Raw genomic sequence first — 24997 nt, 5'->3', positions numbered from 1 at the left:
CCAATTTTTTTTCATTTTTTTTTTTTTTTTTTTTTAAGCTTAAACATCCCCTTTTTCTTCAGCCTAGAGGCTTTTCTTAAGCTGGCCATGCATGGATTGAAGTTCAGCCGGGACCAGAAAAATTTTAAATGTGTGGGTAGAATTTTTGTACAGAAGTTGATCGACATCTGTACAGACGCCCAAAATTTTGTAGTTGATCAATGCCGCTGGCAGTATCTTCTGACAGCAGAGAAGTCTCCCAATTGTTAGAATACAAAAGTACAGTGGGAGCATTCCCCCACCCACCTTAAATGTGTGAATGGTGTAATCAAGTCATTTTGCATTCAACCCAACCCGCCTGGCTGGTTTTAAAATAAATAAAATGAATCCTCTATGGCCAGCCTTGGTTCACTTTCTTACCGAGGATTATGACTGTTTCTGTGGTTGGCGTCAGTGAGAGGAATAGCGTCTTGCATCAGTGGACTGCAGTCTTCAAGTCATTCCACAGATTTTCAGTGGGGTTTATGATGGGATGATATGGCATTGCATGATGGCTAAGTATCTGCCTGTATTTATCATCATTGAGGACACCATTGATTCTGACCAAATCTCCAATTTCATTTGCAGAAATTAAGCCCCAAACTTGCAAGGAACCTCCACCATTCTTCACTGTTGTCTGCAGACAGTCCTTATTGTACCTCTCTCCAGCCCTTTTGGTGAACAAACTGCTTGACAGATACATTTGCAGCAACTAACCCTGTTTTGTTCTGGGCAGTTTTAGTCGGCTTGAATATATGAACTTGGCCAACAATCTATGTACATTTTGTGATACTGAATTCAGTGCACTTTACAGTTGGGGGGGGAATGAAGCAGAGCAACATTTATAGAGCCGCTTTGTGAGCGAGCTAGACTCGTGCTGGAGACCAGGTGGGCCAGGGCAAAGCAGGGAGTAAAAGGAGAGCGAGGTTGCACAGTAACATTGGAAATGTATGTCGCTACTTAGGAACAACTCGTTCATACCGGCTGAGATCAGTACGGACATCCCATCAGTACTTACCTGTGCTCTATCTCGACGCCTAGTGCTGTGCCTGAGAGCAGCCAAGCTTCTGTCTCTCTCCTCACTGGCTTAGAGACGGCAGCGGAAACCATTGGCAGGGTCCCCTACCACCGCTCTTGCCACCTCTTATGTATCTGCCCCCATAGCAGGCCGCCTGTTCATAGACAGTGTAGCTTGGCCCCACCCCAGCTCCCGCCTTGCTGAATTTGTAGCAGGAGGAACCAGTGGCTCCTTCTGCTATCAATCTGTTCTGTGAGACCAGGAAGAGAAAGCAGCACTGCTGCAGATGGGACACAGCACTGGATCGATACAGGGCTTGGGTAAGTATTGGGAAAGCAGGTAAGCAAAGGAGTAGTGAAATGTTTTATTACCATAATGTGGCTTCACACTTTTCTAGCATCACTGTCATCCATCAAATTCCTCCGTGGGTAATGTCAGCATATACACTCAAGGAATAGATAGAGCCCACCATAGTGTAGTAGATTTAAATGATATCGAGTTTATTAAACGGTGTAAAAACTACTCACAAAGCCGGGATAGACAGATCGCACAGCAAACAAGACAGCGAACGTACCGCTCGGGTGTAGACGTCGCTTGCGGTACCCTAGGCGTGACGTCGCTTGCGGTACCCTAGGCGTGACGTCGCTTGCGGTACCCTAGGCGTGACGTCGCTTGCGGTACCCTAGGCGTGACGTCGCTTGCGGTACCCTAGGCGTGACGTCGCTTGCGGTACCCTAGGCGTGACGTCGCTTGCGGTACCCTAGGCGTGACGTCGCTTCCCGTACCCTAGGCGTGACGTCGCTTCCCGTACCCTAGGCGTGACGTCGCTTCCCGTACCCTACGCGTTACGTCGCTTCCCGTGACTTCAACTGGGACTTCTGTTGAGTAGGGAAGGCCACACACACTGATCAAATTTTGATTGGTATATGGCCAGCGTTGCCCTGTCACCTTACAACTGTGGGATGATCTCCATTATTATTCTAGCTTTCTTTCCCCTCATACATCTCCTGTCTCTTTACTAACATGTCTTTATATAATCTGCTCTGTCTTCTAAGGATTTGTTCCCCTGTGTGTGTGTTTATAAAAGCCATCTATATACTTTATCCCGGAGTGCTATTCAGCGGTCACGTGACGTGCTGGTTCTCTCCTCCTCCTCCCACTCTCTCCCTCTCCTCTAGATTGATGTCAGCGGGGAATCTTGGCCCCTCCCGCGCGACGGAGCAGATTATATTAAGACATGTGGGTTAACAAACCCTTTAAACCCAGTTTTCTCCACTGCTTATCAGGTGATGAGTTTTCATTTTCCCCTTTTTCATGTAATCCCTCAACAGTTGGGGGTAGTCATTAAATTGTTGAACACATTGTGACAGATGAATTTAGAAGCTGTAGGGACTTCAATGTAAAGGAGAATAAGAAACCACTAGATGACTCGTCATCTTTTGCCATCTATGCACGTAGTTACCCTTTTTAAACTTTTTTTTTTTCCCTCAAAACTGATTTTATTGGTACAAAAACAAACACAAAATCAAGATAACATACATGTTCATACAAGAACCAAAACTTACAGCATACAAAGAAAAGTACTTCTCGCTTGTCAATGTTGCATACCACTACGGTAAAAATAAGCTCTTCTCCTTTATAAACAGCATACCAACTTAAGAGAATATGGCCCATCAGGCCTCAACCCCTTTGCAGCCGGGCATGCCCATACCAACTCTGTTGTTATACATCTATATCCCCAGGGTTGACTCTTCTTTCACTTCATAGATAAGTAATCTATCTATAACCAGCTCCAGGGGGGACAACCCGGGGGTATTAAGCCAAGGAGCCCACAGCCGCTCAAATTTTCCTGCATGGCCTCTGTGTTGATAAATGTACTTTTCCAGGCGTAACGTGGCTCCCATCTGCGGGAATGGATAGCTCAACCTCGTGGGGGGGGGGGTCACTCGCTCTCCAGTGTTGAAGGATACGTTTACGGTCCTGGAAAAGGGCTCTACCTATGGCCTCCTTAGGGTTCGCCTCTATTGGGAGGTCGTCCATAATACCTAGGATACACACTTTTGGGTTTTGTGGCACCGTTACCATGAAGACCCCATTGAGAGTTTCAATGACTCTCCTCCAATATAGCTGTAATTTGGGGCAGCGCTACAGTAAATGAATGAGATCTCAATGGTCCCTTGCGCACCTGGTGCATTGATCCTCCTCAATCCCAATCTTGTACAGTCTGGCCAGCGTACGGTGCACCCTCATTACAATGTACAATTGTGACAATCGCTGTGCCGTATTCAGCGAGCACCCTTGTATTGCCTGTAGGGCCTCAGCCCATTGGTCCTCCTCAAATGCTCCTACATCCCTCTCCCATGAGGTAGTCACCTTTGCTGGGAAGCTGGGCAAAAATGCATTAAGTAACATAGCATATGAACTGGATATAAAACCCTTGTAACTGGTGACTTCTATCACATAACGAAAGATTGGGGTGGGGGATTGTATCCAAGGAGTGTTTCCTGCCTGCGCCTTGACGGCATGCCACAGTTGCAAGTAATGGAAATGCATAGATTGAGGGACTCCATGTGCTTCCCTCAACTTTTGCAAAGGAGAGAAATTTACCCCTAGTAAAAATGTGAGCTAGGTGGGTTACTCTGTGTTTCCAACGTTCAGCGCAAGTCAAGCAGCTCCCCATAGTACCAGTTATTCCATATTGGACTGTACTCCGTAAAGCCCTCTACATCTTGTAATTGGCGTGTTTTATTCCAAATTTTCTGAATTGGGGCATACGTTGGGAACTGCCTATTCGATTTGGCGAACGATAAGGCCTCTAGACCCGTAACTACCCCGCCCGAGCCTGTGGCATGTCTCAGAGCAGTGGTGGGTTACCCCCCCCCCCCCATCTCCAGTCTGTTTGATGTGGCCCGAGCAATATGTTTAAGTTGGGCAGCTAAATAGTAGAGCCATGGGTTGGGAAGGGCCAGCCTGCCTGCCTCTTTGGGTTTCTGAAGCTGTTCCAATCTTATTCTGGGAGGTTTGTTAAGCCAGAGAAATGCTCTAAATAAGGAGTTAATAATTCTAAACATTTTAAGTGGAATTACCATTGGGGTGTTATGTAAGATGTACAATAATTGTGACATGAAAATCATTTTGGTAAGGTTTACTCTGCCCATCAATGACATTTTTAATTTAGCCTATGTTTTTGTTTTATCCCTGATCCTACTTCATAACGGGGAAAGATTCAACATTATATATTCGCAGGGCTGTGGAGTGAACCATATCCCTAGGTACTTAAATTTTGTAGACATCGGAATGTCATGTAGTGTGGGGTCTTGTGAAGTAGTAGAGTCTAATAACATAATATTTGATTTGGTCCAATTAATCACTAGACCCGAGAACGACCCAAATCTCTCAACCCCTGACATGGCCTCATCCAGGGACCCTGACGTATCCCCCAGTAGCAGCATGGCATCGTCAGCAAATAACATTTGTTTTTCGTGTAGCTGCCCATACTTAAAGCCCGTTGTTAAAGAGTTACAGCGCACCAGGGCTGCCATGGGCTCTATGGCAATGGCAAAAAGTAGAGGGGACAGGGGGCAGCCCTGTCTAGTCCCTCTATATAGAGGAAAAGGAGAAGACACCCGTCCAGCTTCCCTTATTACCGCAGAGGGGGAGTTATGTAATAGTTGAACCCACAATAAAAAGCCAGGCTCAAACCCAAATTTTTCAAGAGTCACCCACAGGTCCCGCCATTCGATGCTGTCAAATGCCTTGTGGGCGTCAAGTGACAGCAACGCCCTGTCGCCCATATTATCCGCGCGGGACTGCATGTTAAGGAATAAGCGGCGAAGGTTAATTGCCGTAGACCTTTCCGGTATAAAACCCAATTGATCCGGATGGATGATGGAAGATATCACAGTGTTAAGTCTCAGAGCCAGCACTTTGGCAAGGATTTTGATATCGTTCTGCAAGAGCGAGATCGGCCTATACGAGCCGGGGTCTAGCGGATCTTTCCCCGGCTTGAGAAGCAGTACAATGCTGGCTCTTCTCATAGAATCCGGAAGGCGTTGTGACTCCCTAGCTAAATTTAGTGTAAGGAGTAATTGAGGCAATATTACATCTCCAAACTGTTTATAAACCTCGATCGGAATACCGTCATCTCCTGGGGCTTTGGAATTTGGGAACGAGTTAGTGGCTATATGCATTTCTTCTACAGTAATGGGAGCTTCAAGAAATTCTACCTGGGACTCCGTTAAACACGGTAGCTCTATTCACTGTAGGAAATCTTGAACCTCCTCCTATAGTGCATGTCTGCTTGGATCTATAGAGCTCAGAATAGAATTCCACCAATTCCTGCACCACCAGGTCAGGGGCGTTAACCAACCTGCCCGATTTGTGAGATGGGGACGATTGATAAGAGTGCACTATCGTGGCCAAGAGTTTACCAGTCTGTTCACCCTCCTCATAGAAAGCCAATTTGTTGAAAAAAACTTTTTTGATTCGCTTTTGAGGTGTCAATTCTATTAAATGCATCCTGGGCGGCTATCCACGCCTCCCGGGTGGTCTCATCCGAGATGGCGATGTACTCCGCCTCCAGGCGTCTCGCCAACCAATCAGCCTGTTCCCTCTGAGCAGACGTATTTCGCTTAATGGCATTGACCTCAGAGATGAAAAGCCCTCTCAGGAAAGCTTTGAAAGCGTCCCAAGCGGCATTCGAATCAGGATACTCTGTGTCTCTGCCAGTAAGCCACAATGTCTGTTTCAATTTTTGTGGTGGAAGGGAGGAGGTTTAACCAGAAGGCATTGAGCTTCCATGGGGCTCTCTGCAATGTGGAAGCTGGTCTAACCGTTATGTGAACTAACAGAGGGGAGTGATCAGAGATACTTCTATTGAGGTATTGCACCTTCTCCACATACTGAGATGCCGAGTACAGGCACAGGTCAATTCTAGATAGGGACGTGTGCGTCTTAGAAAAGCATTAGAATTGTCTTTCTGTTGGATTTCTATGTCTCCATGGGTCTGTCCATCCTACTTCCCCTATAAACCTCGCCAAGGCCGTTATACTCTTAGTGGGGCCCCCTGGTGGAGGAGGGTGTTTATCTAAAGTAGGATCTATGACTCCATTAAGATCTCCCACCAACCCTTTTAAACTCTTAACTACTGGTTTGATATGATTAAATGCATTTGATTATTATTTTTCAAAACGGGTTAATTTTTTATTTAAAGCACTTTTTTGTTTTACATCCTGCTTTTTATTTGATAGCACTGAATAAAGTCCATAAATGTAGCTAGTTAAAGTTGAAATGCAGCTTTTGTTGCATTAAAGAAATTGTAACATGGAGCAAGCAGTTTACAATTGGCAGTACAGGGTGTGTAGGATTAAAGATGTCCAGCCTGAGCTTTTTAGGCTGGGCATCTCCTCTGGGTCACAGGAGTGCAATTCGTTTTGCACTTCTGTGTCATTTTCAGCGGAGAGCAGGCTGAAGTCTGCTGTCTGCTGACGTCACTGCTATCAAGCAGCGTGTCATCCCGACCTCCCAAGTCTGGATCCGCCAGCTGCCTTGACTGATGCCTGTCTCATCCTCTCAGAGAGCCGCTGAGATGGCTGCTCCCGCCCCTTTACAGCTCATCGCTCCAGTGAGCATGGAGGATCAGAGCAGGAGAGATGCTGACCAACAGGCAACATCTCTCTACTCAGGGAGGAGTGGGAACCAAGCCATCAGTGGTGTTCGGTGGTGGCCCGGTTCTTGGCGCAGAGATCCCGGGGGACAGCTGCAGCATCGGTCTGATGCTCCATCCACATAGGTAAGCATAATTATAAAAAAAAAGCACATCTCTTAAGAATGGAGAATGTGTATCATCTGATGGATATTTTTTTCCCCTATGTACAGTTGAGAATATTAGCAGATGTTTAGCATAAGACCTTTGTGTGTGTTGTATTTATTTATTTATTTTTTTTCTTTGTTTTTTAGGTATTGTTCTTTTTAACACGTTTTCTTACCTTATGCTAATAAGTTATATTTGTGTTTGCAGCATCAATATGATGAAGCAGCTGATCTCATCGCCCGACCTTCTAGTAATGCAGGTAGAAATGGATGTATACACTGCTTTAAAAAAGGTAACCAAATTATGTCAATGGACAACCTTGCTGTCAAATCTGCAACACATGGAAAACCCTGTTTCATAGTTAATAGTTTCTTAGTTGGTAAAGTTTAATGTCTTTTATTCCAGTTCAACCCGTGTGTGTGCTATGTCAATCATTCTCATATCCCTGTATGTTGTGTTCACTAAGATGCAAGTCCAAGAGTCTCTTAAAATGGTCAATACTGCCCGCTGACACTGCCAATTGTGGAAGAGGCTTCCATGTCCTTATTGCCCCAACAATGAAAAAACCCCGCAACTTTAGGTTAAACCACTTCTCCTACAATCTCATTGTGTGTCCTCTTACACTCCCTGAAACTGATTTAGTTTTCTTCCTACGCTGGGATCATCATTGAGATATTTGTATATCACTATCATATCTCCTTTCTGTTTCAATATGTTTATTGTGAATTTTTGAAGAAGCAGTAATAAACAAAAGAGCATAATCATCTCCTTGTGAGCCCTCACAGGGGCCACTCATCACAAATATAAATCCAAAGGGCTAACTATCACAATATATTCCTGATAAACACAGGAAAAAAGGGGAGATGGGCAAAAAATGGAATCTAGACTGATTCAGTGTCAAACAACTCATCTCTTAATCATGGTCTGCAAGTAAGCCCTGTTCCTGCCACCCCCGTCCATGGGAGGTAGCAGTTTTTATTTAGAAATATGAGAGAGTACTAATGAAAGAGAAAAGAAATAGGGAACAGAAGAAAGAAGGGCAGAGAGAAAGAGAAGACAAAAAAAAGGGGGGGGGGGGAAAGGAAGGGGGGAAAGCTCGGGCTCGGACGCCCCGCCAGGAGAATTCTCCAAACCCAGGCATGCTGCTTGGAGCGTGGGGAACTCATAAGAGATCCACGGCTCCCAGATCTTCAGAAATTTAGCATGAGAATCATGGACAATACTGGACATACGTTCTTGAAGTAACATAGCAGTCATACGTGTCTTAACCCCTTGAAAATCTACCCGTGGTGACTTCCAGGCTTGGGCAATGGTCCGCTTGGCCGCTATAAATAGATAGGTAGCCAGCTTCTGTTGAGGGCCGCGCAGGCCAGGGACCGGGCAGTGTAGGAGAGCTAGCCTAGCGTCCCTTCGGATCGTTAGATGAAAGAGTGTCTGCAGTAAACCAAAGATCCTAGACCAGAACCCCACCAACCTTGGGCAAGCCCACCATGTGTGCATGACATCACCTCGCTGACCACAATTGCGGAAGCATCTGTCAGTACTCCCAGGGAATGCCCGAGCCGTGCGGGCAGGCACCCAATACCATCGGAACATTACTTTATATGCGGCCTCTAAGGTATTTGTGTTGAACGAGCATTTGGCGACCGTGTGCCAGGCTCTGTTCCAATCCTCAGGGTCTACTGGGGCCTGAAGGTCCTTTTCCCATTGAGTCATATAAGAGAGGGGCGCCGATGGCGGACGACCATTCAGGGAGGCATAAATTGCCGAGATGAGGCCCGGAGACCCTGGGGAGTGATGGCATGTATGTTCAAAAAAAGTTTTTTGGAAGGGATAGGTGGACGTGCGGCGCAATGCTACAATCCAGTGCTTTAATTGGATAAAGTGATAATGCTCCGTAACCGGCGCCCCCTGCGCTTCCCTGATACTCTCCCAGGAGGGAAAAGAACGGGAAGATAGAAAATTTTGAACTTGTGGGTAGCCATGCGAAGACCACCAGGAGAATGCCTGGGGCTCCACATGACCGGGAAGGAAAAGAGGGTTATGGGTGATGGGGAGTAGGGGTAGGAAGGGGGACATCAAATTGTTAACCGATCGAACTGAGTCCCACACCTGCAGACCATGAAGCAGCATAGGGCTTAGAGAGGGAGGGCGTAGATTCCTGGGGAGCCATAGGAGTGCCTGAAGTGAACACGGGTCAGAACCAGGTACCTCAAGGAGCACCCACAGAGGAACATCCGTGGTTGCGTGAAGCATGGTCAATGGGGAGATCTGGGCTGCTACATGGTATTTAGAGATGTTGGGAACCCCCAGGCCTCCCCGAAGCCTGTGGGTATAAAGGGTCGCTCTAGGTACCCTAGGGCGTTTGCGCGCCCATATAAATTGGAGGATCCTATTCTGCAGGAGTCGAAGGAAAAAAGCGGGTACCCGGACAGGCAGAGTGCGAAAATAATAAAGGACTTTGGGAAGTATCGTCATCTTTGCCGCCGAGATCCTTCCTACCCAGGAGAGTGAGGGAAATTGCCAGGTTTGCATAAGGGTGGACACCATACGTAATAGGGGATAATAATTGGCAGAGAATAGGGAGGAGTAAGCTGGAGTCAATTTGACACCTAAATAGTCAATCGAGTGCGATGCCCAGCGATAAGGAAAATGGTCTTGAAGTCGCTGAACCAGTTCCAAAGGGAGGTTAACATTCAGCGCTGTGGTTTTGGAGTGGTTAATTTGAAGACCTGAGAAGGCTGAGAATTGATCTAATACAAGTTGCAGGTTGGGCAGGGAGATGAGCGGGTTTGAAATGGTCAAGAGGGCGTCGTCCGCGAATAGGTTCACTTTGTATTGAGTGCCTGCGTAAGGAATTCCCGAGATATCACTATTGGCCCTGATCGCCGCCGCCAGCGGCTCCAAGGCCAGGATAAACAGTGCCGGGGACAGGGGGCAGCCCTGTCTAGTTCCCCGGAGTATCGGGAAAGGGTCCGAAAGGAAGCCCGCGTATTTTACTGATGCCGACGGTGCGGAATATAGGGCTTGGATCCATTGCAGGAAATGTGGACCAAATCCCCATTTGGTTAGAACAAAATAAAGGTAATCCCACGAGAGCGAATCAAACGCTTTATATATGTCTAGGGAAAGCAAGAGTCCTGGAATTTTGCGCTGATTAAGTATATGGAGGAGATGGACCACCTTGCGGACATTATCCCCCGCCTGGCGACCGGGTACAAAGCCCACCTGATCCCTCTGAATGAGGGCCTGAAGATATCTGTTGACCCGCGCACTTAGGACCTTGCCCAGTACCTTCAGGTCAACATTCAACAGGGAGATGGGACGAAAGGACTGCGGGTCCGTGGCCTCCTCGGGCGACTTAGGTATCATAGTGATATGAGCTTTCAGCGAGTCCGGCGAAGGTCTCGCGCCGTCCCGCCAGGCGTTGAAATAAGATGTGAGATGGGGCGTGAGCAGGGGTGCAAATGTCTTGTAATATAGACCGGTGAAGCCGTCCGGACCGGGAGCCTTGGAAGGCTTAAGGGATTTTAGGGCTTGGGCGACCTCCATTTCCGTTATAGGAGCATTCAAATTATCTCGTGCCGCCAAGGACAATGTAGGGAGGTCAATCGATTGGAAGAATCTCTCAGCCCCGTCTCGGTCGAAGGCTGCCGGTCTATTATATAGGGATGAGAGGAAGGAGGCAAAGCCTGCCACTACTTTAGATGGGTTTGACGTAAGTCCCCCTCCCATCACCTGCAGACGAACCGGCCTGCCCGGGCGTCCCACTGAATTAAGTTTCCTAGCCAACATAGGACCAGGTTTGTTCGAGCAACTATAAAACTTATATTTGGACCAACGCAGGGCCTTTTCCGCCTGAGCAGAGGCGAGCAGGTCCAACTCAGTGGCCAATTTGTCACGTGTCCGCCTATGGGTTACCGTAGGGTGCGCCTTCCATGTCGCGTCCGCCGCCTCTAGTAAAGAGGTCAATTCCCGTATCCGCTGCTCTCTGGCCCGTTTTGTACGGGAAGCGATCTGGATCAAGTGTCCCCTGACCGTCGCCTTGTGGGCTTCCCACAAGGCGATGGGAGAGCCGACCGAGCCCACATTTTCTGCAAAATAAGTTTGGATATGAGTTTCTATATGGGAGGATGTAGCTTTCGTACTTAGGAGGGATTCATTAAGCCGCCAAAGATAGGCTGGGCGGGAGAATCCCGCCCAAGTGATTCCAAAGATCAGGGGATCGTGGTCGGACCACGGAGAGGTGGCGATAGTGATCTTTTGCACCAAGGGCAGGGAGCTAAGTTGCAGGAACACGTGGTCTATCCTACAGAAACTCTGATGGGGGTTAGAGAAAAAGGTAAAATCCCGAGACAATGGATGTTGCTCACGCCACACGTCCACCATGCCATAAGATTGGAAGAGATCATGCAATAGTTGTTCCTGAGAGGCATCACGGGACGGAGGCACTTCCCTGAGACTACGCCTGTCCAAAGAGGAGTCAAAAACAAAGTTTGAGTCTCCCATCATAATCAGAAGGCCTTTTTGGTGCCTGGTGATCACTTGAAGTAGGTGGGAGAAAAACCTCTGCTGAAATGAGTTAGGAGCGTAGTATCCAACCAAAGTGACCTCCTGGTCCCACAGGGTGCCCTGCAGGATCAAATATCTACCCGTAGGGTCTGCTATTTCTTTAGAACAGATAAATTGGAGGTTACGCCGAAAGGCCATCAGCACCCCTCTGTTTCTCAGTGGCAGAGGCCGTAAAAAACATCGGATAATGAGGGGACAAGTATTTGGGGGATGAGGATTGGGAGAACCTGGTCTCCTGCAGACACACCACATCAATAGATTGTGATTTTAAATGGCGGAAGACCTTCGATCTCTTATTGGGGGAATTGAACCCATGTATGTTCTGTGAGAATATTTTCAACACATTTTGAGCCATATGGGGGGTAAAGGAAGGTACATATAATGATAGCGCAGCCAGCAAGGTACGTACTTACCCTGATCCCATGGCGAGGCAGTCCGAGTCCGAGTAGGGGAGCGAGAGGGAGGAGAACACAGAGGAGAAGAGGAAGAAAGAGAAGAGGAAACATTGAAGAAACATGTGACACACCTAAACACCACAATGGGTGGGCTTAGCATCCCGTTACCGGACACTAATATAGGTGGCTGCACCACCAACCACAAGGCTAACGAATAGTAAAACATAACAGTAGGAACAATAATACTTCAATTTTCTAGAGCATTACTACCTTATTATCCTATTACCGCCCCTGCACAGGGCTACGAGAACTAAACCAAAAACAGATGAGACGAGCCAGGCCCATCTCGGGGAACCGCTCTATCGGATGGCAGTGATAAAAAAACTGGCCCCCGGGACCATAGGTTCTCCCCACCAGGCGTCACCCCGTAGGGAGCGCCCGAGGAGAGGACGTGACCACGGTCCCCAAACGTGACCCCCGCGTTGGTTCGCCGCCAGGCCCCTGGAGTCAAAAAGGGTAAAAGAGGGAGGGAGAGGTCAGGGAAGGGAGGGAGTCAAGTGGAGGGGGGAAGGGGGGCAAGAGGGGAAGCAGGAAGGGGGGAGATAGAGGAGCAGGGTAAGGGGAGTAGGGGAATTGACGGGGAAACAGGGAGGGGCCATGAACAAGGGGAGAGGGGGTGGGGACGAGGGGGGAGGAGGGGTAAAACCATACAAAAAAAATACAAGGGGAAGAAAAATGCAAAGTTGGAGCCCCAGATGGCTCCTAGGGTCCAAAGGGCAACCTGCCTACATAACTAGGCAATACATACAGTACTCCCGGAACCAGCCTCCCAAACTGCCCCCATCCCACCGGGACTATAGTCCCATTCCCCCTCCCCTCCCTAAAAGGAAGAAGGAAAAATATAAAAATTAATGTAAAATCATAAATAACATAACATTTTTGTCCTGATATAGGACCCTCAGGTTAGCTGAGAGGTCTGGGCAAAATTAGGCAGTCCTAGCAGGGCCGAATCACTGGTAGAAGCCCAAAGTCATAAAGGAAGGTGTATAGGGCCTCTAGGTTGAACACAAAACCAAAGTAGAACCAACTAAAAATTTGGAAATAAGAACAAGGAGGGGGGGAGGAGGTATGAATAAGGAACACTTGGCACAACATCCGGTAGAAGACAAAGTCCCGCACCCGGAGGAAGCAAACAGTTTTCCAAAGGCCTGGAGAAGGTTACCAAGCAAACAGCAAAGAATCCTGTACGGGCTCCTCTGTGCAGTCGTCATCCTGGGTCTGAATAGGGGGATCGCACATGCTGCTGGGTATCCGGTGGGGGTCGTTTCCTGTTGCTGACCGGCTCCCATACACGGCCCAAGCGCTGAGGAGCGGGTTTAGGACCTGGGGCTCTCTCGCGGATGCTGGGGTCGCTTGAGCTTCTTCCGCGTTACGCACAGTGTAGCCCCGACCTTGGTAGGTAAAGGCGAGGCGAAAAGGGAAGCCCCATGTGTATTTAATGTGGCGTTCCACCAAAGCTGAGGTGTAAGGCTTTAGCTGACGTCTCTTTAGCACCGTGGTGGGGGCCAGGTCAGTAAAGAGCTGGTATTTGTGACCTTGGAAGCGGAGATCAGGCTTGTCCCGTGCTGCTCTAAGGAGTGTTTCCTTCGTACGGTAGTACGTGAACTTGATGATAATGTCCCGAGGGGGGCCCCCCCTCTCTCCTCGGCCCCAGGGCCCGATGGATCCGGTCAAACTCCATGCGATCAATAGGGATGCCCGGGACCAGTTCTTGGAATAGGGCCGTGGCCGTGGAAGTTAAATCCTCAATAGTTTTGGGAAGTCCCCTAAGCCTGAGGTTCCCACGTCTAGACCTGTTCTCATAGTCTTCTAATTTTAGGAGAGCTGCATCCAGGTCCCTGCGGAGGTCCTGTAAGTCCTGCTCATGGTGATCAATGACCGTTGCTGCAGCCTCCATTCTATCTTCCAACGCATTCGTACGGTTGCCAAGTTCACGAATTTCCTTCGTAAGATGCGTGGCCAGTTTAGAAGTGGCTGCTGACAGTTCCCCCTGCAGCATGGTTTTAAAGCGAGATAACAGGTCAGCGTCCCGCAAAGAAGGCGCTACATGCGGTTGTTGGGTTCCAGGCATACTTTCTGCATCCGAGCAAGCTTCGGGCTCACCAGTCAGCAGCGGAGGGGTAAAGTCCATGTCCGAGGCCTGCGAATTCAGCGGACCGTCCGGTGGAAAGGCCTCGAGGCTTGCACTCACAGCTTGTCTCCTCGAGGTGCTTCGCGCTGTGCCTGATTTGCGTCCCATAATGTCAGCTTCAATTGCGGGGTATGTCGAGCCCAAATTAATGTGCAGGAGCGGCGATTTCACTGTCCGTGTGGTCGGTGGTGGAGAAGCGCCATTAGTTTGCGACCATCTTGGTTCTTAGTTCATGAGTACCCTCAGTATATAATAATTCTAGGTAGTAGCAAGGAATTAGTCTCTCCCCACACAAACAGGCTATGGAAGAATAAACTTTAGAGTACTGGGTGTAGCAAGATGGCCGCCGTCATCCAGAACAGGCCGAAGCCAGGGCCTTTCCTGGGAAAAGGGGCTGCTGCCGAGTAACCCGCAGCCTTGGTTCCTAGGGGGTTATCAGGGCCCGTCCTACTTCAGTCCCCTCACAGCCCAGAAGGATGAGACCCGCCCGGCTGGGTTAGAATGGCCTGGGGATAGGATGCAGCCCGCCCTGCGACTCACCAGGCCCAGAGGAGTCCGTGGAGGGGGATCAAGTGCTGGCTCCCGTTTTCAGGGTCCAGCGACCAGGAGGGTCTTCGTCTGGTGACCCCCCGCTGCCGATGCGGATATTCCCGGCCGGAGTGTCAGGCGAGAGCGGCGATCCCGGAGGCCGAGTAGGCCGCAAGATGGCGGCCGGCGCGCTGCTGGTGGCGTCCGCGGCGGGCCGAATCGTTCCGCCCGAGGGTCAAAGAATGCTGCCAAACCCGAATGGAGCTGTGCGGGAGTGCCCAGGCTAGCAGGTAAGTCCTTTATGGGGTGAAACGAGGCTTCCACAGCGGAGGATGGCTGCGGATTCGGAACCGGCCGGCGGAGCTTAGCCTCAACACGTCCTGTCTCCTCGCCGTCCGGCCACGCCCCCCATCATATCTCCTTTCAAGTGTTTCTTCTCCAGGGAGAATAAGTTTAGTGCTTGTAGTTGTTCCTAGTAATTGAGGTCCTCCAGGCCCCTTATTATTTTGTTGCCCTTCTCTGGATTCTTTCTATTTCAGCATATCCTTTCTGAGGATTGGTGACCAGAACTGGATGGAATGCCCCAAATGTGGCTGAACTAGAGTCTTCTAAAATGTCCCCATTTGTCTATACATTGACTACTGATTTTCCTGACACTTGTCACTGCTGTGGACAAGCATGCTTTGGAAATGCTGCCTGAAAGACCGTGTCGGCACTTTACATTTGTATTAAATTCAAAAGCAAACCTTTATTACATTGCAGCTTACCATGTCTAAGGAGTGGTGACTGCTTTTCATGCTTACTTTTCATGCTTACTTTTCATCTGGTGATCTGTCCTGCAACAGTTTTTTCAAACATTAAGCTCTACAGCAAATGTATCAGTTACAAAGATTAGACAAACCATTTACCACTAACAGAAATGCTTCCAATGATCAGATTGTATTCATGTAAAACCTTTAAAACCTTTATTCCAAAAGGATAAGCCGTTTCTAACTGCTTATAAAGTGTTTGACATTTGGCTTCATATTGTTAGTGTAATTAAATCTGCTAGTACAGCTAACCCTCCCCTCCTCCCCAGGCTGACGGTGCTGCTGTCCAACAGTGCCCCTGTGCTCCTTTATCCAGAGAGGAGGCATTCTAATACAGGAGGTGTTTTTTACTGGGCAGATCACCAGGTCAACGGCAATAAAAACTGACGGGGGGGGGGGGGGGGAGGGTCTAACTCAACATGCTCTTTCTAATACTCCTCTAACACTTATGTGGGGTGGAGATGTGTATATATATATGTGTGTGTGTGTATGTGTGTGTGTGTATATATAGATATATAGATATATAGATATATAGATATATAGATATATAGATATATAGATATATAGATATATATATATATATCTATCTATCTCTATCACCCTCACATCTGTCTTCTCCTTATTACTGCACTCATTAACTCTTGCTAATTCTAAAGCCACAGTAATAAAACCACGAAGACCCTGGGGCATGTCCCTTCATATAAATCACACTCAATCATATTACCTCAGTCAGCCCCCTGCTTCTCTTCCATCATTTAACTGTACCCAGCACACCCATTGCCCTTTAGTTTCCATTCTTCCTTCTTCCCAAAGCCAGACTCTCCTTCTCTTGCGCCCTTTGGCATGTCCGCTCTTTCTGCAACAAACTCATTTCTCTCCATGACCTCTTTATTGCTAACTCATTTAATCTACTCGCCATTAGTGAAACCTGGCTTCATGAATCTGACACTACTACTCCTGCTGTCTTTTTTCCCATGGTGGCAGTCTTTGGACTCACTCCCCCAGACCCAATGGACAGAAGGCAGGGGTAGTGGGAATCCTTCTAACCCCACATATCATCTTTCTGGTACTTCACCCACCTCCCTCTGTCACTTTCCTCATTTGAAGCACATTGCATTCGTCTTTTCTCTCTAGTTTCTCTAAGGATAGCTGTGATCTACCAGCCCCCTGGACCAATATCGGCCTTTCTTCATGACTTCCCTGCCTGACTCCCCTACTTTCTCTTTTCTGAAATCTCCACAATCATTCTCGGTGACTTCAACATCCCTGTTTGTATTAACACTTCTGCTACTTCCAAACTTTGCAGTCCAACCTCCTCCTTTGAGCTGAAGAAACAGATACGTGCTTCTACACACTGTCGGATTCAACCTTGACCTTATTTCCCCCTACCTATGCTCTCCATACAACCTCTCCAACTATTTTTTTCCCTCTCTCTGACCACCACCTTATTAGTGTCTCTCTTTCTGTGTGTGTGTGTGTGTGTGTGTGTGTGTGTGTGTGTGTGTCTTTCTGTCTGTGTGTCCGTCTCTGTGTGTGTGTCTCTCTCACAGTTACCCGTAAAAACCTTCACCTCCTCAACTCTTCTCTACTCTGCTACTGACCACCTCTGTCCTGTCCTAACTTGGCCACTTCTGTCTACAACACTTCACTATAAGCCTCCCTAGACAAGCTCGCCCCCCCACTACACACAGAACCGGCCACGTCCCCTACAGCCTTGGAAAACAGATGCCATTAGAAGGCCGAAATAAAAAGCTGCACACTTGAGCTCCTGTGGCGAAAGACTAAAGCCCCATCCATACACTATCAGATTTTCTGCTGATTTTTGTCTTCAGATTTACCAAAAGTAGTGCAGGGGCCTGCCTGATTGTATACAAATTGAAACCCTTAAGTTTTTATCTTGTATTATATGATTTTGGTAAATCTGAAGACAAAAATCAGCAGAAAATCTGATAGTGTGTATGGGGCTTTAGTCTCAGTTTTCAACCGTTATAAATCTGCTCTCCAAAAATACAATTCCTGCTTCCTCCCTGCCAAGCAGACCTATTTTTATCACTCTCATTAATAAATTCTCATCCCGTCCCCATTAAATTCTTCTCTACTTTCAACTCTCTACTTCGTCCTCCACTGCCTCAACCCACTAACTCACTCACTGCCCAAGAGATTGCATCAATCTTCTGTTTGTAGTGATTGGCAAGTTTTGAGGAGATCTCCACTGTACTGATGCCTTCTCCACCTAACACCCAATGTTCACAGGTACAGTCATTACTTCCTTCATTCAACCCCTGCCACTATAGGTGAAGTTGCAAAATTTTTCTCTAGCTTCCACCTGCCCCCCGGACCCTGTTCCGTTACAATTGCTACGTTCACCCTCTGGCTCTATTCTACACTCTAACTCACATCTTCAGTCTCTCCCTCTCTTCAGGCAGCTTCCCAAACTCTCTAAAACATGCATTAGTCACCCCTAAAGGTCGACCGATATGGGTTTTTCTCTGACCGATGCCGATATTTAGAAATCATGGCGGCCGATGGCCGATATATGATGCCGATTTTTTTTTTTTTTTTTTTTTTTTTTTCCTTTATCCCCCTTCATCTCATAAAATCTAACAGACCCCTTTCACACTGGGGCATTTTTCAGGCGCTTTTGGGCTAAAAATGGCGCCTGTAAAGTGCCTGCAAAATGGCTCCCCTGCAGTCTGTGTGAAAGCCTGACAGGATGTTAAAAAAAAAAGTCCTGCAAGCAGCACGTTTGGAGTGGTGTATGCCGCTCCTCCACCACTCCTGCCCATTGATACTAATGGGCACCACTGCCGAAGCACTTGCAATGCGATTTGGCAGCGGTGCTTCACGGGCGCATTTAACCTCTTCCTCAGCCGCTAGCTGGGTTATATGCCCCACTAGCAGCCGAATAGCACCACTAAAATGATGGTAAAGCGCCGCTAAAACTAGCAGCGTTTTACCAGCAACGCCTGCCCGCTCCAGTGTGAAAGCAGCCTTCATAAGTGATACAGAAAATTTCTTACGTTTAAACATTTATTAAACAAAACAAACCTCCAATCAGTTTACTTGTATGTATGATTTAGATAAAAAAAAAAAAAACTAAAAACAGTAAAGTTAGCCCATTTTTTTTTTTTTTTTTTTCGTCCAAAAGTTTTCACTACCTGTTTTTATTTAATATATCGTTTTTTTAGTTTTTTTATTAAATAAAAACAGGTAGAACTTTTGGCCGAAAATAAAATGGGCTAACTTTACTGTTTTTAATTGTTTTTTGTTTTTTTAAAATCGTTAGTGTATTTTGTCCAAAAAAAATTGCATTTGAAGGACCCCTGCGCAAATGCCGTGTGACATAAAATATTGTAACAACCGCTAAAATATATATATATATATATATATATATATATATATATATATATATATATATATATATATATATATATATATATATATATAATTTTTGGGGGGTCTAAGTGATTTTCTGGCAGAAAATACAGGATTTTTACTTGTAAGCAACAAGTGTCAGAAAAGATTTAGTCTTTAAATGGTTAATTCAAGTGTAAACATTCTATCTCTTTGCTCTTTTCTTGGTAGACTGCCCAGAGAGGAGGAAAGTTGTTTCTATGAAGACTGGGCAACTTGCTTTGACTTCTATTACAGAAGTCATTTGCAAGTCATACTGTAGTTCTAAATCTGCCTTTTTATCAGCAAAATTGGCTGATGCCGATTAATTAAAAAACGGCAAATATCGGCCGATATATCGGTCGACCTCTAGTCACCCCCATTCTTAAAAAGCCCTCACTAGACCCCACCAATATTAACCTACATCCCAGCTCCTTTCTCCCCTTTTTTTTCCCCAAACTCCTTGAATGTCTGGTCTACCACAACCTCACCAAGAATGACCACCTTGATCCCCCTCAGTCTGAATTTCGCCCTCAACACCCCATGGAAACTCCTCCTAGTAAACTCCCTTGTACTACTGCTGCTTCAGTATACCCATCTTAGATTTGTTCGTTTTGAGTTTCCTGTGCCCAAAATCCTCTTCATGAATTGGGTTCAGCCATATACGGTAAAAAGACTAGTAATTTGCGCCCAACTTTTTTCCACGGCGCACCAAGGATTGGACCCCGAGATAGAAATATTGGCCTGCCGTACTACGTAGGGGTAATTCCGCACCACACCAAGAAGATGCATAAACAAGTTTGACATGTCGCATTTATAAATATTCTGTTAGAAGTGACAGTGCTGTGAATAAGAAAATTCTACTTCAATAATTACATGAAACAATGTATCAATATATGTAAAACAGTAATTATGTGTTTCTAAAATTATATGAAAGGTGTAATTTATGTTCAATAAAATACTAAAGTGCTTACAAAAAAATCATCTTTTTGTTATCTAGTGATATGGATTTGAAAACTACTGTGATGTATATGCAAGGTGGAAGAAAATATGCAAAAAAACAGTTTTTACATTATACAAGCTTTTTTCCTCATCCCTGCATGTTTAGCTCCTGAGAATCGCGACATCTGTACCACTCAGTCAGTCTGTGGCTCCTGCAGAGCTTAGAAGGATAAGTCACCGCTAACATTTCCGTTAGCTTCTGAAGATCGGAGACATCTAGATTACTTGAGAAAGATAGTCTGTCTATGGTCCCTGCAGAGTTGATTTTATAAAGAATGTGCTGCTAATATTGCTATTTGAGTGCAGTTAGGCTCACATTTTTGCACAGAAGTCTTAACCACTTCAGCCCCCCGAAGGTTTTACCCACTTCCTGACCAGGCCATTTTTTGTGATGCGGCACTACGACACTTTAACTGACAAGTGCTTGTGCGACGTTGTACCCAAATAAAATGTCATTTTTTTACCACAAATAGAGCTTTCTTTTTGTATTTGATTACCTCTATGTTCTTTGCGCTGTAAAAAAAAAAAAGACTTAAAATTTTGGAAAAAAATATTTTTTTACTTTCTGCTATAATAGCCAAAACTAATTTCTTCATCAATTTTAGGTCAATATGTGTTCTTTAACATATTTTTGTTAAAAAAAAAAAATCCCAATAAGCTTATATTGGTTTGTGCAAACATTTTATAGCATCTACAAACTACGGGATAGATTTATTGACTTTTTATTTTTACTGGTAATGGTGGTGATCCACAATTTTTAGCGTGACTTGGACATTGCTGCAGACAAATCTGACCCCAAGTGACACTTTTTGGGGACCAGTGACCCCAATACAATGATCAGTGCTAAAAAAAATTGCACTGATCAATGTATAAATGACACTGGTGATCAAGGGGTTAAATGTGTTCCCTGGTAGGTGCTTTCTAACTTTTGGGGGGGGGGGGGGGTGGATTCACTGAAGGAAAAGAGATCGTGATTCAGCTTAGCTGAAACACAATCTCTCTCTCCCCCCCCTCCCCCCCCCCTCCCCTAACAGAGCACCGGTGTACTTTGTTTACATCGCCACACCTCTGCTCCATGTTTCTTCTGGACGATCAGTCTTTTTCTGTGTAAAATTCCTCTGGATTTTAAATCTCATCCAGTAGTTTTTAGAGCCATATCACTAGATAACATAAGGATTGATTATTTTTTATTTTTTTTGTAAGCCCTTTAGTATTTTATTGAAGATAAATTAAACCACCTTTCATGTAATTTTATAAATGCACATAATCAGTTGTTACATATATTGTTGATTTATTTTAAGTACGTACAGTCATGGCCGAAATTTTTGGCACCCCAGATATTTTTCCAGAAAAGTATTGCAGGAACACATGTGTTGCTATACAAGTTTATTTCCTTTGTGTGTATTGGAACAAAATGAAAAAGCAAATTTGACATAATGTCACAGAAGAATCCAAAAATGGGCTGGTCCAAATTCATGGCACCCTTAACTTAATATTTGGTTACACACCCTTTGGAAAAAATAACTGAAATTTGTCCCTTCCTATAACCATCAATAAGCTTCTTGCACCTCTCACCCGGAATTTTGGATCACCACTTCCTTTGCAAACTGCTCCAGGTCTCTCTTATTGGAAGGGTGCCTTTTCTCAACAGCAATTTTAAGATCTCTCCACAGGTGTTCAATGGGATTTAGATCTGGACTCATTGCTGGCCACTTTAGAACTCTCCAGCGCTTTGTTGCCAGCCATTTCTGGGTGCTTTTTGACGTATGTTTGGGGTCATTGTCCTGCTGGAAGACCCAAGATCTCGGACACAAACCCAGCTTTCTGACAATGGGCTCTACAGTGCGACCCAAAATCCTTTGGTAGTAATCAGATTTCATTATGCCTTGCACACATTCAAGGAACACAGTGCCAGAGGCAGCAAAACATCATTGAACCTCCACCATATTTGACTGTAGGTACTATGTTCGTTTCTTTGTAGGCCTCATTACGTTTTTGGTAAACAGTAGAATGATGTGCTTTACCAAAAAGCTTTATCTTGGTCTCATCTGACCACAAGACTATTTCCCAGAAGGATTTTGGCTTGCTCAAGTACGTTTTGGCAAACTGTAGTCTTGCTTTGTCTCTGTGTCAGCAGTGTGGTACTCCTGGGTCTCCTGCCATAGCGTTTCATTAAAATTTCAAAGGAGAGGGGGCGTGGCCTAGCACATGGTGAGGACGGACGCTTGAGAGACAAGCTCCCACTCCCATCCACACTACCGCTCATAGCACCGCGGACGAGACCTCCCCGGCTTCACATATGAGCTGGAGGGGACACGGCAACACCTCCAGGACCTCAAAACCGTGGGAAATCAGCAGCTACTTCCCCACAAAGGGCCTTGGGAATAAGCCCATGTCGGCGCCCAAGATGGCAGCGAACCACTCGGTGGCTGCACATCCTGTACAGGCTGCATCAAAGGTACCAACAACCGCTCATTCCCCTCACTCCCCCTGGTCCTTGGACCCGGAACCTGACCCCTCAAGGAGGCCAGCACAACCCAGGAGCCCATCTCCCTCTCGCCACACACGAGGGGACAGTTGGGACATTGAGGCCTATATTAAAGCCCTCCCCACCAAACAGGACATAGAATCCTACATTAGCAGATTGGAGAGGTCTTGTGAGAGGGAAATGAATGACCTCTGCCAAGACTTAGGACACAGATAAGAGGACATTGAGCATACAGTGGAGGCCATATGACACCCCAGTCGAAATAGACCAGATCCACAGATCACTGGGACCTCGCAACCCAAACCCTGCCTACCCCTGGGATATCATCTGCCACATATATTTTTTCAATGTGAACTCGGACTCCTGCGAGCAGGCTGCTTGCATGATGTCGATCTTGTTTGATACCCCCTAGCGTGCTGCTGACAGACCTTTCAAAGCAGACTTTACTCATGCGGAAAGCTTTGAAATCGGTCACGGATGCTCTCCAATCCAAGCAGATCAAATACCGTTGGATTTCCATTCCAACTACCTGCCTCTCAGAATGGCAAAACTGATTATTTTTTTATTTTTTTTTTCCCCACACCCTGGGTGACTTGGCTACTTTCCTAGGAACTTTTGAACTCCCTCAAATACAGATACCAGATTGGCCTCTTTGCACAGCAACCCCAGGTCTCCCCCTCTCTACTGAATGGGAAACAGTCTCCAAGAAGAAATGCTCCTGATCACGTACTTCCAAATCTCCAGCTGGATGAGACCCCTAGTACCCCACCTGCTGGTGGGGATTTCACTTTCTCAACCTATCTCGGTTCATAGTTTTCAGGGACAAGTGTGATGTTTACATTGTGTGATGCATAGCTTACTTAAACACTCACTTGAATCAGCACTTAGTGCTGCATTACCTACTTTTAGGTTATATCACTGTTACTTTAGACAAGGACTGGGGCGGAGTAACCCATGTCAGACTAACCACGCTCCCACCCGTAGGACTAACAGAGACTTTTACTGCCTCTGTACTTGAAGATTGCTTTAGTACTTCTAGATAGTGTCAATGTTCCATACCCCAATCCGGACTCTAGAGGGAGCCACACCCTCAGACTACTACAGTGTACCATGTTGTACACAATTCCACACATGCCTGCATTGCTCCTCTCCACTCTCCCCCCAAAGACACTATGCACTAAAGCACTTAACTGTTGTATACAGCTACTTCAGTGCAAAGTTCAATCTTTCCATCTTTCCCTTCCTCCTACATACCCCCCCATCCTCTCCCTTTCTCTGCACTACCACCCGCAACTGAGCCTCTTTACTTCATAAACATACTCTGCTTAACATGTTATTCCCAAACCTTCATTTCATGGCATCCACCTTAGAGCTCAAGATATCCTCGCTGAATTGCAAAGGATTTAACACACCTGAAAAATGCAGACAGATACTACACCAATTCCACAAGGCCAAAACACAGATACTGCTGCTACAGGAAACCCATTTTCGTTCGGATTCCATCCCAACGATCCCAGACAAGCACTTTACAACATGGTACCATAGTACCAATCCCATAGCTAAAACAAAAGGTGTATCGATAGCTTTTCATAGCGCTTTCTCCCCCAACGTACTTGAATCAGACATAGACCCATGGGCCAATATTTGTTCTTGAAAATTGCATATCAACAGACTGTTTTCACAGTTGTTAATGTTTATCTCCCAAACCAGGATCAGTTCCACTTCCTCTCCTCCGTGACAGCCCACTTGAAGACCTTTGGATCACCTAACCTAATCCTAGGAGGCGATCTCAACGCTCCCCTCATACCGAGACTGGACTCTTCCATTGGTAATTCACACATCACTCCGTCTTCCCTAACCAAAATATGCGCCGCCCTAGCGGAGCTATCCTTAGTTGACGCATGGCGACTCTTACATCCTATCGAGAGGGACTAAACATATTACTCCCTGGCCCATAAAACCTACAGTAGAATAGACTACATTTTATCTCACAACCACTCTTGGACTTAGAACCCAGGAGTGGGATAGGTTTGAAGCTATGGTCGGACCATGCACCCATACATGTAACCCTAGGCAGAATACCACAACACACATGTAGAGCTACATTAGCGACTGAACGATAATTTACTGACTGACATCGCTTGCACTGCAGCGATGTCGAAAGCCATCACAAACTTTACCCAACTACACACCAGAGATGAGATCTCTACCATGAACCAGTGGGAGACCCTGAAATGCCTACTTAGAGGGATCTTTATCCAACATGGCTCCAGACTAAAATGAGCTTGTACAGATGACATAAAACACCTATTTAAGCTAATATCCACACTAGAATCCATACATAAACAGACACTAGACCCCAAGACATTTGTGGAACTGTCTAATGCATGACGCAACCTATTGCAACTATTAACGGACAAGGAACTTATTGCCCGGAATAAAGGCCGCTATATTCATTATTCACAAGCAAATAAATGTGGGAAACACTTGGACAGGGTTCTACACCCCAGACAACAAAGACAAAACATCCCCTACATAGTATCTCTAACCAAACAAAAAAAAGCACAAAAATTCTGAAATGGTCTATGAATTCAGGGAATACTATTCTTCACTCTATAACCTCTAACCACATAGAGCACAGAACGCACAACACACTCAGATATCTCCAGACTTGCATCAATACATTCAAGCCACCAGCCCTTCCCAGTATACCCCCAACAGAAGCTGACAACCTCGAACTGCCCATTACTACCTCAGACTTCTTGATAGCG

At 46.2% G+C, this 24997-nt stretch overlaps 1 protein-coding gene across 1 annotated transcript in view; it reads left to right on the top strand.

The window, feature by feature from the left end:
- GMCL1 (germ cell-less 1, spermatogenesis associated) overlaps positions 1-24997 on the top strand; it is a 209386-nt gene that overhangs the window by 99021 nt on the left and 85368 nt on the right. Inside the window, exon 8 of the mRNA XM_077469455.1 lies at positions 7056-7140. Coding sequence (XP_077325581.1) covers positions 7056-7140 — 85 coding nt within the window. The remainder of the gene's footprint in view (positions 1-7055; positions 7141-24997) is intronic.

This window comes from Lithobates pipiens, unplaced genomic scaffold (assembly GCF_037356315.1).
Source record: "Lithobates pipiens isolate NorthernLeopardFrog02 unplaced genomic scaffold, aLitPip1_a1.2 Scaffold_8, whole genome shotgun sequence".
NCBI lineage: Eukaryota > Metazoa > Chordata > Amphibia > Anura > Ranidae > Lithobates > Lithobates pipiens.
This window is presented reverse-complemented; position numbering and strand designations above follow the sequence as displayed.